This window comes from Xiphophorus maculatus, chromosome 16 (assembly GCF_002775205.1).
Source record: "Xiphophorus maculatus strain JP 163 A chromosome 16, X_maculatus-5.0-male, whole genome shotgun sequence".
Classification (NCBI taxonomy): Eukaryota; Metazoa; Chordata; class Actinopteri; order Cyprinodontiformes; family Poeciliidae; genus Xiphophorus; species Xiphophorus maculatus.
The window spans coordinates 16,213,485-16,233,595 of record NC_036458.1 but is presented as its reverse complement, the minus strand read 5'-3'; the positions used below and the strand labels follow the sequence as shown (position 1 = coordinate 16,233,595).

General features: G+C 39.1%; 3 protein-coding genes across 3 annotated transcripts; 1 reads left to right on the top strand and 2 right to left on the bottom strand.

Annotated features, from left to right (window-relative positions):
• Positions 1-7,692: 7,692 nt before the first annotated feature.
• Positions 7,693-13,093, bottom strand: tufm (Tu translation elongation factor, mitochondrial). Its single transcript, XM_005806997.3, has 10 exons — positions 13,031-13,093; positions 11,775-11,821; positions 11,553-11,691; positions 11,301-11,467; positions 10,834-11,103; positions 10,589-10,721; positions 10,379-10,483; positions 9,052-9,203; positions 8,245-8,364; positions 7,693-8,143 (listed from the first exon to the last, which is right to left on the bottom strand). The coding sequence occupies exons 1-10, from the start codon at positions 13,065-13,067 to the stop codon at positions 7,973-7,975; spliced, it is 1,341 nt and encodes a 446-aa protein (XP_005807054.1). The 5' UTR covers positions 13,068-13,093; the 3' UTR covers positions 7,693-7,972.
• Positions 13,094-13,789: 696 nt separating this feature from the next.
• Positions 13,790-17,552, top strand: hspbp1 (HSPA (Hsp70) binding protein 1). The gene is made up of 8 exons (XM_005806996.3): positions 13,790-13,918; positions 14,697-14,827; positions 15,158-15,374; positions 15,459-15,683; positions 15,799-15,954; positions 16,522-16,618; positions 16,764-16,875; positions 17,266-17,552. The coding sequence occupies exons 2-8, from the start codon at positions 14,708-14,710 to the stop codon at positions 17,344-17,346; spliced, it is 1,008 nt and encodes a 335-aa protein (XP_005807053.1). The 5' UTR covers positions 13,790-13,918; positions 14,697-14,707; the 3' UTR covers positions 17,347-17,552.
• A 181-nt stretch (positions 17,553-17,733) lies between these two features.
• Positions 17,734-19,718, bottom strand: LOC102233773 (lysoplasmalogenase-like). The gene is made up of 3 exons (XM_005806995.3): positions 19,549-19,718; positions 19,168-19,411; positions 17,734-19,044 (listed from the first exon to the last, which is right to left on the bottom strand). Exons 1-3 carry the CDS (start codon positions 19,597-19,599, stop codon positions 18,587-18,589), a joined length of 753 nt encoding a protein of 250 aa, XP_005807052.1. The 5' UTR covers positions 19,600-19,718; the 3' UTR covers positions 17,734-18,586.
• Between the last annotated feature and the right edge of the window lie 393 nt (positions 19,719-20,111).

The following is a 20,111-nucleotide window of genomic DNA, read 5'->3' as shown; positions in this document are numbered from 1 at the left end:
ACATGGTTTTATATATATATATATATATATATATATATATATATATATATATATATATATATATATATATACTGTATGTATGTATTTTGAGAAAAAACTTCACAGCTTAAACTGGACCAGATGCAGCTGCAAAATGACAAAGCTTTGCAGTGAAGCTGATTATTTAATTTGTAGACTATTTAAACAGATTTTCATCTCAGCATCATACCGTACAACTGCAAGACTCAAAGTCATGCCAGTAACTTGATAAAAGGGACAAAAGCGTAAATGATAAATTAACTAGAAAAACTCCTTGCTATAAGTTAATACACATCTTAAAATCAACCGCAGTCACAAATACACAAACACACACACCCACACACACACACACACACACTACCTTGAGCCTTTCCAAATTGTGTCACCTCATCTCAAACCAGTCCGGACCTATTTCTAACTCACAAAACTTCTTCCCACTTCACCATCATCCTCTACTTTGTGTTGTTTTATCACAAAATCCCAGTTAAGCACATTTGTCCACAATGTACACATGTGGTGTATCATGATAAAATGTGTTCTTACTAAAAGAGTAACTGCTCAGAGCCAAAATGCAACAAATACCAAATCGCTAAAAATGAAAGATAATGTCTTCTTTAAAAAAATGTTATTTAGCTAGTGTAATGCAGTTGTAGCATCTTGTAGTTGTTTTTATATTAATCAGGACATGTCATCCAACCAAATGGCCGCCAGGGCCCCTGAACTAGTCCAGCAAAATGTAAGACTGTGCCAATAATGCTGACCCCTAACATAGAAGCTTCCAGCTTTCAGAAGAATTACACAAGGGGCCCTTCTGCCAAGGAATCACAACACAGTTTGCTGCTGAAGACGGTTTCACAGTATGGGAGTCAGGGAAATGTAGAATAAGCTTTTTGATTGTTTGTTTGTTTTACCTCTCTTCATCTTTGATTATAGAGGTGAGGTGGCATCTCGTTCAGCTAATGCCCAAAGTGCAAAAATGCAACAAAAAAAACTACACAAAAACAAGGAAAAATGTTATGAAACACAAAATGATCAATTATAGGAATAAGAAAAGAAATATCAAGCATGCACATTTTTAATAAAAACATCCTGATCCTTGAATATTTTCCAATAAAACACAGGGTCCACTTTTTGATAAAAATGGGTGCTGTCGTTAAATTGACTTGACAGAGTCATCGTGTCAGGGGAGATTTTATGTTGTCCTGTTATTTAAAATGTGCAACGTTGCAAGATTTGAGCAGTTCTCATCACAATCTGTTCACATTGGAAACAAACCATGCAAATAAAAGAAGAAGAAAAAAAACCAAAACAAAAACTGAAACCTTCGATTTGTTGTTAATGTGAATTGAAGGGGGGGGGATATTAACTATGTGTTTCATACTTACTGTAAGTAAGACTCCTGATTTGAAATGACCTGCTGATGTGACTCCAGATCATCTGCTGAGTTACATTTGACCCCTCCACAGAAACAGACGCTTTAAACCCAGGCCCTAAACCTCATAACAGACGCCTAAAGTACTGTTATAAGACACTTTAAACTGTTCATCTTCGCTGTTTGTATTTCTTATAGTAGATAAGTAATAAAGCCTGTAGCTAGGACTCCTGATTTTCTCCCTGGCTGAGACGAATGACTTTCTCCTCACCGTTAGTCAAACCAAAAGCTCTATGTGGGTTAGCTTTGTGCACCTGATGCCCATTTCAGCAGATTTGTTGTTTTTTTTCCCAATATATATATGTTTCGCTGACTTGTGCTGAAAGCAGCAGAACCGGCTGTCTCTGGAAACCAAAGGGTGGTTCCTCAGCACTGAGGTCAGATCTTCCTGAAGAAACACAAAAGTTTAAATCTGTACAGCTGTCTGGAAAACATTTTGTAAATAGTTTGTTTATTCCCCCCCTCCCCCCTTCTGACTTAAAAGTGAAGAAGAAAAAATAAAGGGAATAAAGCGTAACATTTTCTCCATATATTTTTGCTTAAAAGATTGAAAAAAAATGTGCAAAGATGATTTATTTGTTCTTGATGTCTTCCACTGAATGTATCCCAAATTGATTTTATTCTGATTTTTGCCTCGTTTCGTTTTGCTTTGTTGTGAGAAAAAACAAGCTGGAAATGCACAGAGTACAAAGAAAATCTCCAGATTACTATAATAAAATACCACGAAGCCAACCTCTCTGCCTTTTCTTCCTTGCAGCCAGACACCACAGCGATAACAAGCACCTGCTCTGTACGCTGTCGTGTGTTGAGTTTTAACATAAGATCAGCCGGTGGGGAGGAGTGAACAAGCTGCTCGAAAAACAGGAGCGGGTTATAATTTACGGTGGTGAATTGCCTAACCCTGTCTGGCTGGGGGGGAGAGGGGGTCAAAGGTCACCGCTTTCACTCTTATGCAACCCAGCAGGCACGCCTTTCCATGTACATGAAGAAGATTTGGCTGTTCTTCATTCAATTTGCGCTCAGAGAGCACATCACAGAAACACACACTCAAGATCAGGCAGCAATCTAATTTCTTTGCACATCCAGGCTGAAATTTCTGCCCCTCTGTCCTTCTTGGCTAAATAGCTCAAGTTTCGTCTGATTGGGTAGAGAGAACCTCGTAGTTAGATATTTTCATCTGTTCTCACTTGGATGTAGGTCTGGACTTTGACAAGGCCGTTCTAACACAAAGATCATTTGTGGCCCTTGAAATTATTTTGACCTGTGTCTAATCCCAGTCCCTCAAATCTGATCTGACGGCACATTTTTTTAATGCAAACGGAGATATTTCAAACATGTTTCTACGGTGCAATCTCCACTGTCCAATTAGATTCTCATTAAAGTGAAAACTGATCGATAAAATCTAAAATGTGTTTATTTTTCACTAACCACATTTTCCCCCCTTTCATTCTAATTTCACAATAAGTAGGAAAACAAACATCCGGCATCTTTTACTCAATGGTAGACCTTGACACAGCCACTCACTAATTTTGACTAGCTGCATATTTTTTTTAATCTCTTTTTTTTAATGTACTGTCATTTTCAGATCAATTTTCCTACAAAGCTTTGATGATTTTGTTCCTTTTATTAAAATATTGCATGCTAAGCTATTGGTAAGCAGCTAACAGAAAAAGGCAAGGCAACTTTATTTATATAGCACCTTTCAGCCAAAGACAATTCAAAGTGCTTGTACAAAAAAGTTAAAAACAACATACAACAAGAAGATAATAATAATAATAAACACAGTGAAATTATTTTTTGCATTTTTCTATATATGAAAAAGAAATCTGAAGCTCTTCCAGAGTTACAAATGGCCTTTTGGCTCCATCAGTTTGGTGGACGGACGTGATTTGTGTGCAGTTGTTACCTGACGTCTGAAAGCAGCTGGTTGCTCTGGATTTTGTTTAGTGGAAGCGGAGAAAAAAGGGGGTGGCATACAGATAACAAGCACATAGAAGGGTCGTAACATGAGAAAATGTGTTGAGGTCCTAGAGGCATGAGATAGACTTTCAGACTGCAACCGATTTTTTTCCTATCCTTCCAGGAAGGAAATACTAGAAACACATTCACGTCCCGGTCCTGCCTTCAGACGTCGGATCGGTTTTGCTTCACCTGACACGTGTGACGCCAAAGAGGCATCGAGCTGCAGATAAAATCTACCTTTTCTTGCCACTAAATGAGAGCATTACTTGTCACTTCCGTGGAGCTGCATCCTTCGAGATGAGCTGCGCGATGGAGGAGATGTTTCCCACCCACTCGGCAGTGTCGGAGGATGAGAAGTCATGCGGGGTCGGTCTTTGAGCACGCAGAGTGGGCTGCTGAAAGCCGCACTCAGCCCTAATTGTGGCAGCTATCTGTGCTTCCCTTCAGCCGACAGAGAGAGGTGGAGGGCAGAGGAACGCGACGCTCCGCTGACAGCTGCAGCTCCTGCGCCTCGACGAAGAAGTCCTGACGCTTCAGCACATCATTCATTTGCTGCTAATGAGCTGCCGTCAAATTAGTGATTACTGTCAGAATTTAATGAGTCTTAATGAGTTAATAGTCTTAGGAAAAAAAGTAGGTTAACAAAATTAGTTCCTTTGAGTGATTTACTGTTCTGCGCAGCGGTTTTAACCCACCTTTAATTTCTTAATGATTTTCTTCCAAGTAGAAGAACTTCCTCTTTATCTTAAAATGTTCTGCAGATCTGTAGGGGCTCTGCAGACCATTACAGGTTTTGCTTGGACTTCGGCTGCTTCTTCACATAGCTGTATTCTGTTCTTTATCTTTGGTACTTTGGTCAGGTTCATCCCAAACGGTGAATTTTAGTCTGCCTTTTCCACTCTAAACCCAGCTTTGACGCGTGTTTGTCATCATGTTGGAACATCTTGATGGTGTGTCCAAGTTTCTGCCTCCTACTTGATGATTTGCAGGAAAAATAAGGAACTTGGCGGCATCTCTCCTTCATTATTCTATTGACTTTAAGGTTTTTTTGAGAGGGAAATATTTTTGAAAAAGGCTACTCAACCCCCCAAAAATAAAAGTGAAAACCGAAGTTGCTTCAGCCCACAGGTCCCGTTTAAATGAAGTCTAAATGAAAACATTAAAATTATCGCTTGGTTATCCCAACTGATTCATCCCAGCCGCCTTTCAAACACATTTGGGTAGATCTCTTCATGTGGATGTGGGATCTTCCTACTAATCCACAAAACAATTTAAGTTGCATACCCAATTCTAGTTTTTTAAAAATAACCTGTGAAGTAGAACGGTTCAATTAAGTTGTTAAAAGCACCAATTTTTTTCTAACTCTAATAAACATCTGCAAGTATTTAGTACAAAACATCTTTCGGTGCTTTTGTTTTAACTCGTTTCATAAATAAAGCAACTCATTGACACTCATGCAAGACAATTTATCCACTTTGCGGTTAAAACGCTTGGAAATATATATTTTTTTAATCGACTGCAACAAGATATCGAAGCTGTTTTTGGCTCAAGGAGTCGACATATAATCAAGACATGTCACGTCAAGGAAACCCAGTCTTAGCATTTTTTTGATATTTCATTGCAGGTCCTTTTTCCAACAACCACTGGCATCAAAAGGTCAGGGTGGCATCGTGTTATTCTTCTCGTGGGCGTGAACAGCTTGAAGGTTAAAGACAATGAACTTTAGGATGGAAGAAAAATCCACCCTGGGTGGGGAAAAGCTGACAAAGGAAACTGGCTATACGGCCGATCAGATCAGGATAAAGTGTTATCTAACTGCTTTGAAATGACTTCATATGAACTTGTGTTACTTTTGGTCCTATTTCCAAGCATGCAGGACATTGAGAAATGTTTAAGTTGCATCTGGAAATTGCTTCAACAGTTTTAATCGTTGAAGAGAATAAAAGTCTACCTTTCCTTGTAGTTGTTAGACACACAGAATCGGAATCAAAAGCTGCAAGTTGTACCAAATTGAACTTGAATAATTCCCAGCTCAATAGCAGTTCATTTTTAGTCTACACGTATACAAGCCATTCAGAGGTCAGAAAAAGGGGTCGAGCTGTCGGTTACCGGTTGCTATGGTGACCACCAACTGCCAAGCGCAGCGTAGTAACGGAACTTAGACCGCCAATAAATTTCTGGAGAAACAACTTCCCCACCAAACAAAACAAACTCAGAGAACGAACACACAAATGTTGACATCCACAACACTGTCCAAATAAAAACCTGCTCGTTACATCTACAACATGAGGAGTTGTTAAAGTTCACAAGAGAAAAAACTCGTTGCAGCGGTTGCTTGAATCGGATTCACTACTGCAACTGTTGGCGAAGCATAGCAGATCTCACTGCCTGATCCTCTGAGTTATTTAGCTCCTGGAAACATGGGTCCTCCAGCTGAGCACATCACTCAGCAGTGATCTTTGCTCCTGGGCCTTGACTGCTGCAGACGTTCGGGATTTGATTACAGCGGGAGGCTGATTGGATTACAGGAGACTCTGACTCAAATACCGACAGCAAACACGGCAACTGAAGGCCGTCTGACGAGCAGCGGGAACACCGACCGCTTGCTCTGACCTCGGACACTGTCAGGATGCAGCCTGGAGACGGTATATCTCACACAGTGTGTTGAAATTTTGAGGCACAAGGAAAAGAATATGTGGGGTTTTTAAAAAAAAGAAAAAACTGGAAAGTGTGGTGTGTGTTTAATTTTTTATTTTTAAACCTACGTGCAAACGAGGTGGTGGCAGCTTCAAGGTGTGAGGATGCTTTTCATCAGAAACAGGTCAGAGCAGGCTGGGTAATCAGATGGAGCTAAATACAAAAGACGTATAATTTGTACTGGAAAACAACACTAAACATACACGTGTTGATCTTTCTAATTAAAGATGAGGTGTAATGTGGAAAATGTGGAGATCCTCAAACGGTTATGAATAGGTTTTGTTCCTTTCCAGGTCATCCTTATTGTCAAAATGTATTATTACAGTAATGAATTAAATGTTATAAAATCCTGCATGTTTAGGTCTCTTGGCAGCTTTAGACTGAGAGGAAATACTGTATGATATATAGTCACATTCAAAAAACTAGAATATTTTTGAAAAGTTTATTGACTTCAGTACTTTATTTCACCGAGTCAAGCCTGTACTTCTGCCACGATGATTTTCCACTTACGGTTTATGAGAACATGACACTTAAGATTCAAATATTACATCAGACCAATAAAAAAAGAATAGTTTTGAACACAAATACTGTATGTGGATTTACTGAAAAGTATGTTTAATATATGCTTTATATTAACTAAATGTTTTAATATTATTGAATTAGCATTTCACTGCTTTCACTTCCGGGCCTGCTGAACGCTATGAAAATGAATAAATTTATTAAGACTATAAATGTTTTCATTAATATAACATTAACGACTAAGAATTTTCGGTCTTATGCAAATTTGCATTTTTTAAGTTGCATTCAAAGGTCCTTCTGCTTCTCACGTTTTTGTTTTTAAAATCAGTTTATATTTGACTTTAGTTAATTTATTGACACTTTGAGGTCTTGGTGAGAGGGATCTGTTGAAAGAAAAGTATAAAACGTGCACATTTATACTTCAGATTGTGTTTTCAATATTTCAGAAATGAAACAAGATTAGGAATATTCTAAAAAATGTTTAAAAAAATAAAAACAATTTAAAACAGTAGCATAACTTTCCTATGCTATCAACTATGGAGAACCAGAACTGACATAGATAAAAAATAAAAGCAAAAATCTCTATATTTAGTTTTTTTTTTCCTTAAACATGTCCTTTTCTTTTAATTACATTTATTTTAATCAGAGCTATTTATAACTGTACAGTATTATTTTCTTATGTTGTAAATTTGCCCCTGCATTTCACTCTCTTCTTTTAATATTTTTAGCTTTGTGCGTAGCTACATTCTTCGATTCGCTTCTCACTATGCTGCTAGTACACATGAAATTCTCCGACAGAGGAACAATAAAGGATATTTATATTCTAAAAACTAGATTAGAAACTTTATTTCAGGCACCTCTGCTGCCCTCTGGTGGTACAATAACAAAATAGAATGCACACCTGTACGCTACAATATATAATATTGCATAATATTGCATATATATGCAATATTTTTCAGGATTTAGCACAAATTTATAATTATTTCATTCCAGGTTTGAGACATTAAACTTTACAGGGAAACATTCAGCTGGTGATACCAAGCACCACAAAACAAACAAGGCAGTTTTATTATTAAATACATTTTATTACACAAATGACAATTTTGACCAACGCAAAGTCTAAGCTGCACATTATAGGTATTTTGGTTGAGAGGAACTGCTTAACACATGCTTGCGTTTCTGTGTCATCTCAGCTTTTATTTCAGTTTTCTGTATTTCTGTTGAATAAATTCATCTGATTCGACAAACTCCCAGCCGTCCCGCGAACAGATCCCTCCCTCCTCCCCACCTCACAGTATTCTGCTGAGCTCCTATTTTCCAGCCATCTCTGCGGACTTTCCCCCTTCAGCCCCAGTTGCACTGATCTTCATCTGTCATGGTCAGGATTTCTGTGACCAGGCCGGTACCGATGGTTCTGTTTCCGTCTCTCAGAGTGAACCTCTGGCCTTTCTCCAGCACCATGGGCTGGCGAAGCGTCAGCGTCAACGACGCGTCCTCTCCTGGCATCACCATTTCCTTAAAAAGAGCAGCACAGTCATCGTCTGGCAACAACTTGACTTGCAACTTAAGACTCTCAACCTGGTCGAATTGAGACAATAACCCTGGAAGATGCTCACCTTGTCTCCAGGTAGAGTGACCCTACAGGCCATGTCCCAGGTGAAGGAAAACATGACGGGCATGAAGTTGGTGACGAACGGCTTGTGTCGGCCTCCCTCCTCCTTACTCAGAATATAAACCTGGGCAACATTGAACACACTGTGAATCGCGTTGGCTAATAACCCTCGTTTCAAACTGACACAAACTACAAATAAAGATTCGCTGATGAAATGTTTTGGAGAAAGAAAAACTTCAGCCACACGCTCTGCTTTGATTTAATTGAATCCAAACGTTTGACTTCTGCTGAAACCTACAAAGGCTTTACAGTACAGATGTGGTTTTTCTGCAAAACGTTTTGGGTAATCAAAGGGGGGGGGGGGCAGCAGAACAAGCAAATGTAGCTCAGAAGACATCTTAAAAAACTTTAAATTATATTAAATTAATTCGTAAATTGAAGTGTTGCAGGAAAAAGTGAACTGAATTAACCATGTATGCGTTAGAATAGGCTGATTCTTTGACGTTGGATGTAAGTATAATTAAAGGAATGACCTGAGGGGAGATTTTAGGCCAAACTGTGGTGCTTTGATTTCATCATAAAACAAATTAGCCAACTTAGCGGTCTTGACCTTTTAACCTCTCCAGGGTGAGAGTGTGCACCAGGAATGAATTAGAAAGGACTTCAAAAAATCCCAAAAGCACAAAAAATAGACTTCACATCTGGCAGTTGTGGAAGGTCTTCCAAAAAAAAAAAAATAATCATAATTTGAAGTCATTAGTTGGTGATTATTTAAAGAGATATATAAAGACTCTAGTTAATGCTTCCACACCTGTGCTTTGACCTTCTGGTGCGGCATGATGGAGCCCGGCTTACACATCACCATCCCTCTCCTCACGTCTTCCCTCTTCAGGCCTCGAACCAGAGCGCCCAGGTTATCTCCGGCCTCGGCCCGGTCCAGAGACTTGTGGAACATCTCGATACCTGAACCCGAGACCAGCAGACGGCTTCACTCATCATGATGAAGAAGTTTCCGTGTAAAAGCCCACATGCTGCAGCAGGTCGGGTGCTTCGATATCGTAAATAAGCGTACACGCCTCAAACTGTTCTCACATTTTGTCCCATTATAAAGGACAGACTTTATTATTTTTCTTTATTAGGATTTTATGACAAGTCAAAATAAAGTACTGGGGAAAAAGTTTGCATGATTCTCAACATTTTATTTTTTTTACAAATGAAAATGACACGCATTTATCATCAGCTTCCTCCGGAGTAGTATGTGCCAGACTCTCCATATCGGGATAACGGACTGAACATCTGTCGGTGGGAGTATTGTTTTATAACATAGCTCTGCTTTAAAACTTTTTAAATGGGCAGTTTTATGTTTTCCCAGCACAGAGTGACATTTTGTATTATAGTTAAGTAACTATGTTACCTTCAGTTGTTATTAAAAATGATATATCAAAAATAACTTAAAACAAATTGTACTTCCTAATTTAATGTCTTGAAATTGAGCCTGTCTTTTTAAAAACTCCCGCTCTTTCTGAAAGTCCGGCTTCAGGAAGACATCGCGACGGCGTTCTGCTATTAGCCCTTTTGACAACGTCCTTAACCAGCATTTCACTGAGAAGCAGCTCGTATATTGAGCTCAGTAGATGTGCAGTGCCACCAGGTGTTTGCTAATTTCTGCTGGCTAGTCTGAATTAGCATGACATGAAGGTTAAAGGATTCCTCAAACAAGTATGACAGAATCAAGGTAGCACTCCAGGTATGTTTTTACAACATGATTTAAAACTACAAAAAAAGGCGATTTTACGTAACTTTATCGCTGATCTTTGGTTTTCATGATGCTTTTTCAGTAACTTTTTCCAACAAACCTGAAACGTTCATGGGATAGCTGCATGTAGACTAATAAACAGCACACAGATGGGCTGGATTTTATTCAGGGTCGTCAGAGTGAATAGGGCTGATTAGAAATGCCTGCCACACCTTTGCGATTTTAACTATAAAATACAGTTGAGGTTTGTGGTTCCTACATGACAAAATGAGCAAAGAAAAATTAGCAAATGCTGTTGCAAGGCCACCATATTGGCTCCCTTGGATTTGCTCTTTGGACATCATACACATTTTATTTAGTGTCACAAGATGGAGTCGCTCACCTGTAACCACAGTCTTGAAGGAACGGCTGTGACCTACAAACTCACAGTCGTCTCCTTTCTTAATCAGGCCTCTCTCCAACGTCCCGGTCACGACCGTCCCTCTGCCTAAAGTTTAGATTTTTGTGTTAATTACTTCCAGTGTGCTAAAAACTACAGATACTTTTGCATTTTAAGTGTAAAAACATAACTGAGTGTATGAGAGGAGCTTACCTGGGATAGAATAAACCCCTTCGATGGGCAGGAGGAAAGGCTTTACCAGCTCTCTTTTGGGCAGAGGAACGTAGGAATCCACAATCTCCAGGAGTTTCATCACCGCGTTTTCTCCCAGTTCAGGCTGCTTGTTCTAACACGGAGCAAAAGCATCAGCAACATGAAACAACTGGGACACATCAGGCTGATGATTTTTAGTCAAAATTTAAGACGTAAGGTGTGTCCGCAGACAATTTAGTGCCTACCTCCAGGGCGCAGAGGGCAGAGCCGATCACAACGGGTGTGTTCTCGCCGTCGTAGCCGAACTCTGTGAGCAACTCGCGGATCTCGATCTCCACCAGGTCCAGCATCTCCTTGTCCTCCACGGCGTCGGCCTTGTTGATGAAAACCACCACGTGCTCAACGCCGATCTGCCTGGCCAGCAGGAGGTGCTCCCGCGTCTGAGGCATCTGGCCGTCGGTGGCCGCCACCACCAGGATGCAGCCGTCCATCTGGGCTGTGCCCGTGATCATGTTCTGAAAGACGGAGAGCGTGGATCAGGCTCACCACTCAAGAGTTCAAATGTGGAACTTTTTTAAGCGGGGGTCTCGGGCCACTTTTGCCTCATTACGGAGGAATTAAGGGATGGAAAAATGGACGAAGAGACTTTTCGTCAGAGCAATGTTAAGTGTATAAGTCAGGCCATGTGACGGGGAGAAGCAAAGCAGATTACCTTGACGTAATCAGCGTGGCCGGGGCAGTCTGTGTGGGCGTAATGTCTGTTGGCTGTCGTGTACTCCACATGAGAGGCGTTGATGGTAATTCCTCTGGCCTTTTCCTCTGGAGCATTGTCAATGTCCTCATATTTTTTGTAATTTGCACCACCAGCATCAGCGAGCACTGAAAAAAGAAGGCGACAATACAGAAATAAATAATAAAGGAAGGTTGACTGAATCACACGGGTTTTAATCGGAAGGGATTCTACCTTTTGTGATGGCTGCGGTGAGGGTGGTTTTGCCGTGATCGACGTGGCCGATGGTTCCGATGTTCACGTGCGGCTTCTCTCTGCTGTACGTCTTCTTGGCCTCAGCTGCGAACGTCCGCCGACTCAGAGGCACAGCACACTGCAGGGAAAAGACAAACCAGGACTCAGAGGCTAAAATCCGAGCTGACGGGCCTGAAAGCGACAATCCGCCTGGTTCCTTACGAGTTTGAACGAGCTGTGCAGAAGGCTTGGCGAAGTAAGCTGAAGGGCTGAGGGCAGAAGATACAAATGTGTTAAGATGTTACATTTGTTTAGATTATTACTGTAGTTTGTGAAGGTAGTTTTTTTCCTGCTGAAAACATGGCATATTTCTTTCTGTTTTCACCATTCCATTATTTATTTTATGAGAAAAATATTAAAAAAAAACATCATTTTGTTTTCACAACTCTCTCCATGCAAGTTCTTTTGGGGTATCTATTGATCAACAACATTCTGAGCAAGAAGGACTTTAATTTTAATCTAGATTTTATCTAAGGATTTCGTTGCCTCTGTATATCAACTAAACAATATGTGGTATAAATAACCGATGCCTTTTTGTTTAAAAAAAAATTATTAGATCACGGTATCTATTTCTGTATCAGGTTTTTGTATGAATGCGATGAAGCTCCAACTACATACCTAATGTTCAGGTAAAAAACGAAAAAAAAACTGTGTGATATGTGGAAAAATAACATTTACTTTAGTTTGGAAGCCATTTTTTTATTATTATTATTATTTGCATAATCTTGTCGTGCACACCACTGATCTTATTAGGCCACAGTAATAACATATAGCCTGTCGATCATTAAAATCTACAAGAGATTACATTTATGCTTTAAATCATTGTCATTAATCTGACGTGTCCACTTTAAGTCTCAAACACGACCAGACTAATTTCCACGCCAATAAACCAGGGTCTGCTAATTTTCGCCACTTGTGCAATAGTTGCCCGTTTTGTTGTTGCGTATTCAATGCTGTTGCACCTCAGAATTTCACAGCATTAAGCAGCATGACTGCATCGTTGTAACTTTTGACTGAGCTGCACCAACAATCTAAATGTTAGGTGATAAACTTCACAGGAACAGAGTTTAGCTTTTCATCAAGCTCCAAGAAGCTCTGCAGCAACAAGCCATCTGAACCAACTGTGATCGCTACACGAAGTTGTTTTTCAGACGAAGAGTATATTTATGTACCAAAATGACTATTATTTGAGTATTTTTAAAGCACTTCTTTGTCTCAGACTTTATCCGCATTATTTCCCATCATTAGCTAACCCTCACCGTGGTAACGTGACCTTGCTGTGCTATCGGAAGAGACAGCATCATCTAATATCTTTGTTGCTTACATTGATCCTCAGTAAATAATGGTTCTGTGGCTTAATTAGCTTTAATGCAATCAAAAGAAATCACAAAGTACACTAAAAAACAAAGATTTTTTACCAGAGAAACAGGCACGCAGCCCCACAAGCGCCGCCATCTTGGATAGTTAGACAAACCAAAGATTATGACAATATCAAGAGGATACTCTGACCCCACGCAAAGTTGTCGTGGCAAATATACGTTACTAGTGTCTTTTTTTTCCTAATTGCGATTCCAAATTTTACTACGCTTTATTGATTTAGTCGTAATAATTGACTTGGCTGTGTATTTATGTAGTAGTAAATTATCGAATGATTTCAAATTTAGACCTTTCTCAACTTTATTGAAATCAAAGTAAGGCTCAAATATTACGCATTTTTAGTTTTTTGTAGTCCTTGCATAATGAGTTCGCATTCTTAAATTGTAATAGGTAATGAAACGTATTTTAAGTAAGCTTAAATATATCTTGCTAATATAATATAATATAATATAATATAATATAATATAATATAATATAATATAATATAATATAATATAATATAATATAATATAATTTAAGGAGGAGGATTGACTTTAAGCTTTAATGTTACTCTTTGGAAGTTCCGCTGACTCACTTACCTTAAGTACGCTAATATGGTTAACCTTATTTTTTCAGCCTTTAAATATGGAGATTGTATCTTATAATTATGAATAAATAAACAACCTAAAATGAATAAAACATGCAGAAGCATAACCTGTTTTGAAGTGGGCTCAGACTTATTTTTAGAAATTACCGAAGAGCAAACCTCACAAATCTCCCTTGCTCATTATGTTCAATTTTTACGGTAAAGCATGGCGGTCGGCTCGTGAGCTCAACTAGCTAGAATGTTCTAGCTCTTTCACATGTCTGTGTTTATAACAGGAGACAGGCTCATCTCCTGTTATTTTAGAGAAGCACAGTTTGTCTCGGTGCGTCAGGACTCCACGAAGGTAAGTTCATGATGCGTATTTCTACCCATTTTAAAGTAGCGAAATGAGAATCCAGTTTTATTCCTAATATGTTGATATTATCTTTATGATCATATCCTAACCCATCATACAAACTTACCTTGCTAGGCATTTTCCTTATCAAAATTACTCCTTTTAAATAACATCTCTCAGTTTAAAACTGCCCTGGTTTTCTTCATATATATATATATATATATATATATATATATATATATATATATATATATATATATATATATATATATATATATATATACAGTACAGACCAAAAGTTTGGACACACCTTTTAATTCAATGAGTTTCCTTTATTTTCATGACTATTGACATTGTAGATTCACACTGAAGGCATCAAAACTATGAATAACACATGTGGAAATATGCACTAAACAAAAAAGTGTAAAACAACTGAAAATACCCCTTATATTCTAGTTTCTTCAAAGTAGCAACCTTTTGCTGTGATTACTGCTTTGCACACACTCTGCATTTTCTTGATGAGCTTCAAGAGGTGAAATGGTTTTCACTTCATAGTTGTGCCCTGTCAGGTTAATAAGTGGGATTTCTTGCCTTATAAATAGTCATGAAAATAAAGAAAACCCATTGAATTAGAAGGTGTGTCCAAACTTTTGGTCTGTACTATATATATATATATATATATATATATATATATATATATACATATACATGTATATATATATATATATATATGTATAATGTCCTTTGTAAAAAGTGTCTTTTTGACATGTCTGATTTCTTTATGCAGGTGTGTAAGTCATGTCAGACAACAGACAGGACAGGAGGTATCCCCAGAACCTTCAGGGGGTTCTGCAGCTGGCAGTGGAGGCAGGGTCCGCTGCTGAGGGTCCAGTCCCTTCAGAGCCAATGTCAGAGGAGGTAGGCACAACTACTCTAGCTTTTAATACCTTGACAAAGAATATGATGAACCATACAGTTGTATATTTTTGTCCTGAAGCAGTAGGGATGGTATCATCAGTAAGATTCAACCAAAATCATCAATTAGGGCCGCAGCCATGACTCCTAAATCAGTCATCAAGTAGTTTAAATGTTGTAACACATGCCATGTTGAGTAGGAGCTTGCTTGAAATCTCAAGAGAATAAAAGAACATTTTCAATGAAAAGCGCATACCAGCACAAGTGAAACAGACTATAGTTTATAGTTCTGATTTTTAAAAATCCATGTTGACTGAACGTTCCTCCCTCCAGAGGAAGACCTGGCTGAGAGAAGCTCTGTCAGATATCTGCAAAGGTCAGATGGATGAGGTGGAGCAGATGAAGCAGAGCCTGGCTGTCCTGCAGAAAGAAGAACCAAACGAGAAAGAGCAAGATGGTGAAGAAGAGAGGGAAGAGGATGAGGAAGATGAGCGAGAACTGGCCTTTGAGATGCTGTCTGAGTTGTGTGAAAACCTGGACAATGCTAGAGGTTTGTGAAAGCTGGAATAGTAATTTCTTATCACATGGAAGCCAATTAAACATACTTATTTCACCGTTTTCATGCTCTTTCCAGATCTGATGACTCTTGGTGGACTGGAGTTGTGTGTCTCCAGGTATCTTTGTCACGTCCAGAGTGGGCTGAGGTGGCGGGCCGCCCAGCTCCTTGCCTCCTGTGCTCAGAATATGCCCCAGGTCCAAGAATACCTGCTTAAAGCTGACGTGCTGCCAAAGCTGCTGCAGCTGACGGATTCAGACCCCAATCCCACCGTCAGGGTGAAAGCCCTGTACGCCGTCTCATGTGAGTCCCTGAGGCTTTACACCCTGATGCCACATTTATGAGCCATCTCTGGACGTAATGGTACCCAGGAGATGCAGAGCTCTGTTTACTAATCTGTTTTCTGTCCTCTCTGTAGGTTTGGTCCGAGAGCAGGAAGCCGGACTGCAGGCATTCGTTTCTCACGATGGTTTCTCGGTGCTGATGAGGGGTATGCAGTCTGAAAACGAGAAAGTCAGGACCAAGTCTGCTTTCCTCCTGCTCAACCTGCTGACCTCTAACCCGGAACATAAAGGTGTGAAGGAGAGACGCGCTACACTAATGCTGATGTTGTCATTTAACTGTTTCTGTTACAGTTTCTGGGGATTTCATTTCTCAGAGAAATATTTAAATATATATAATGAGTACAGTAATTTTAAGAGGTTATCAATATTTATACAAATGTATCAGTAATTTAAGAAATACAAAAACAAACTAAGCGTAACTTAAATCCAAAGTCATTATATTTTAAAATCATATGTATTGTTTACAGTATTGATTAAATTATTGAACATTTTATGGGCTATGATACATTATTAAATAATTTAAACTGCCAATTGTTGTTCTTTAAATATACCCTAAAATATATAATTATAGCAAAAATTTTTCTGATAGATTGAAATCCTCATAAAGTGGCAAATGTTAGGCAAAACACAAAGTATTTATTTTTTAAATAAGTTTTTCTCTCTTTTTCATTTCATAATTAACAGAACCAAATATTCTATATGTTTTACCCCCATAATCGTGGGCTTATTCGTTTTATTTTCAAGTTTGACACTGATTCATCGAGTGTGTTAATGCTCTTTCATTTGGCCTCCAACAGAAACGGTTGTGTCGATGGGGATGGTGCAGCAGCTAGTTTCCGTTCTTCGCACACCACATTCGCCTTTCCATGAGCACGTGCTTGGCGCTCTCTGCTGGTAAGAAACAGTTTGACTTAATGCTCCTGTCGCTCATTGTCAGAAGTAGAGCGAAGCAGTTTGCTCCCCAGCACAAGTATGTAAATGAATAATGTCAAAGTGAATATTAGGTACTGATGTCCGACCTCGTTTGCTGCCTGTCTAGTTTGGTCGAGGACTTTCAACAAGGCCTGGAAGACTGCAGGAGCCCGGCTTTGGGTTTGGAGGAATTCCTCAAGCAGCGAACCAAAGAGCTCCAAGGAAAAGAAGAAAGTCAGGTAAATAAAAACTTCTATCATGGGAAAAAGTATCCCACTTTTCCCCATTTTGTCACATACCGGAAACTTCAGTATATTTTATTGTGATTTATGCGATAGATAGGAAACTAGTTTTCAGATTTTGCATTTAAATTCAGATTCTGTTGTCTGGGTGACTATTAATTATGCACTCTACAAATATTGCCCTTAAAGGGAAGAAAGCTGTAACAAGTTGCCACAAGTCATGTAGGGAAACAGAGTAAATCTATAGAAGACGGTTCTTTGGTTCAATGACCATAAAATCAAAGTTATACATTTTAGAATTAAAAAAAACTTCAACATTTCAAAGTCATAGTTAGATTAGCTTTAATACTTCATCATTTAAAGTCTTCCTGTCTCTTTCACCAACAGGAGGAACTTGACTTCTGTGAGCGTTTGAGAGTTTTGTGCTTCAACGGGCAGCAGACCGATGATGTTGGGATGGATCGCTGAGGCAATTTATATTTTTAAACCTTGCCGGTTTTTGCTTCCGTATGAAAAGAAAAATATAACAGAACATTCATGAGCTGAATCGTGGGTGTGGAGCAACATCTTTTGTCTGTTACGACAGTTGATGTTGATGTTTTGCATGTAAACCACATGTTGGATTTTTACTGTGTAAATAGTTGTCCTGTATAAAGCATCTGTTCAACTCTTCACTTTCACCTCTCTATGTTTGTTCTTCTTTTATGTAGCACAAACCCTGCCCATAAGTATTTTTATATTTTTGGTGTATGTACAAATGTGATTATTTTTTGGCACCAACATTTTATTAATTTAAAGAAAAAGGGGTTGAGAATTATTTTTAATCAAACTTTTTATATAGAATTCTCACAGTTGTGGACATTGGAAATATTTATTGTAAATAAAATACTGCTGTTCATATACATTCAGTGGGCAGTTTGTATTATGGCATCACATGTACAATCTATACATTAACATGAATTTCATGTAAAAATATATTCCAATAAATCCCAGAATATACAGTGACTTAGAAAAGTATTCAACCCTCTTGAACTGTTCCACATTTGTCACCATTCAACCACAAACCTCAACCTTTTTCATCTTAACGTATGAAAGAGAAGAAAAAAATATGCAGAGTTTTAAACTTTTTTTTTTTTACAAATAAAAATGGGAAACAAAAATCAATGTTTGCCTTAGATCTAAAATGCAGTGAGCGTTGTGAAACTACCACTATACTCACACTGAAAGCATCATACTATGGGGAAACTGGATATTATGTGGGGGTAAATTAAAGAATAACACTACAGCTAGAACTTCAGTGGAGTGGTTTGGATGAAAGCATGTCCATGTTTTCGAATGGCCTAGTCAAAGTTGTAAAAGTAAATCCAGTTAAGATTTGAACTATTTTGCGATGAAGAATGGGCAAACATTTCCACTGAATCCAAATAAAATACATTGAAGTTTGTGATTTTAATTTAACAGAATACAAAGAATTTCAAGGAGTGTGAATACTTCAGCAAACCACCAGAAATGCTCCATTCTTCCATCCTCAGTCGCTTTAAAAAGAAAAGTGAATATCAGCACTGAAATCTAAATATCTTGAGGTCCTGTCTTGTCCCAAGCTTATTTTGCATCAAATTAATTTGATTAACAAACTACACCATATTGTTTATGGCTTTGGTCAAGAGAAGACGCTCTTCTGATGTTAGGAGCACCTCAAAGATCCGGTTTAGGACCGCTTCCACTTTGAAAAGTCATCCTTGTCCTGCACTGCTTTTATGTCACCCACAGCAATCAGCAGCTGCGCCAAATAATAAGTCACCATGACAACAATCTGACCATGCTCTATTGGTGGCAAAACTTTGAAGACCTGCAGAGCCAGGGAAGCATCAGACACCATGAAGATCAAACTCCCCAACAACGTAGCTACGTGGCGCGTCCGGACGGCTAATGCAGCCATCACGGTGATTAGGATGAAGTAGATCCCTACGCCAGGAGTCAGTAGGTCAGAGTTTGGTGTCTTCTGCAGGAACGGAAAAAGGTAGATGTAGAAAGCTCCTCCCACGATTACGAGGACCAGATGCAGAAAGCGGTTCAAGGATGAGGAAGAGGAAGAATACGTTGCATAACGACTGGACAGGAAGGTGACGGAGTAGAGCAGATGAGCCACAGCGAAGGCACCCATTCCTGAGACAGAGGGTTGATTTGCAATATTAGAAACAAAAGCCATCTGTTTATGATTAAATCAAATTTAGCTTTAACAATTGAGGGAATTGTGCTGCTAATTTAGATTTAACTGAAGACCCTTACCATGGATGAAAAGCTCAGGCCACACCAAACAGCAGTCCCCCACAGCAGAGAAGATCAGCCCCCCTGCCACACCCAGCACACTCTGCCCTCCGTTCCAGCTGAGGACCACCATGGCCAGCAGCAGAGTCGGGGCCGCTTTGACACCCGCGGAGACTACTGATGGGACCGAATCAGGAGTCCAAAGGTAGAAGTATAACGCCGAGGACAAAAAGAAGGGCAAAAGGGAGAAAAGAAGGGCACAAGACTGGAAAAGAGAGGCAAATAACAGCAATATTTGTCACATTTTTCTTACTTACTAGACTTTAGTTTGCTTAACTAATTCAGTTTTTTTTTACAGAAGTATTAAATTATAACCCCCTCCCAAATAGGAGTAAAAATTACCATGTTCCTCCTTCGGCGCTTGTCATAGGCATCAGTCTCAAGGATGTCCATTTTCACCCTGTTAGCTGAGTTTTCTCTTTTCCTTCACTAATGAATAGTAATCTGCATTAAATGACACCAGCATGCAGTCCTCAGATGTTCTCTGCGTCCCTCGCCTTGAATCTGCGCCGTTCCTCTCAGTCCGCTGGACTTCCACGAACATGAACTTTAGACCGGTCCTTCCGGTCCGATTGCTCTCTGATAATCAATGTTCTCCTCGTTTCAAGTTTTCATGGACAAACAGCTGACCTTTCACCTTTCCAGCGGTAATATGTTGATGACATGAGCAAATAGGGGGCAAAGTCAAACTGCGTGTTGTAGCTGAGAATCTATATGTTCAGTATGGCCAAAAAGTTTAATTAGGTAAAACCGAAGAGAGATCATTGGTATCATTTAGAAATCTGACTTTTTGCTTCAGAATCCGTTTGCGAAAAATGATGCAAAGGGCGACAGAAGTCCATGACCTTTAATGCCTCTCGTATTCTAAGAAATTCAATAACCTTCTATCTTCACTGCAGTTTTTA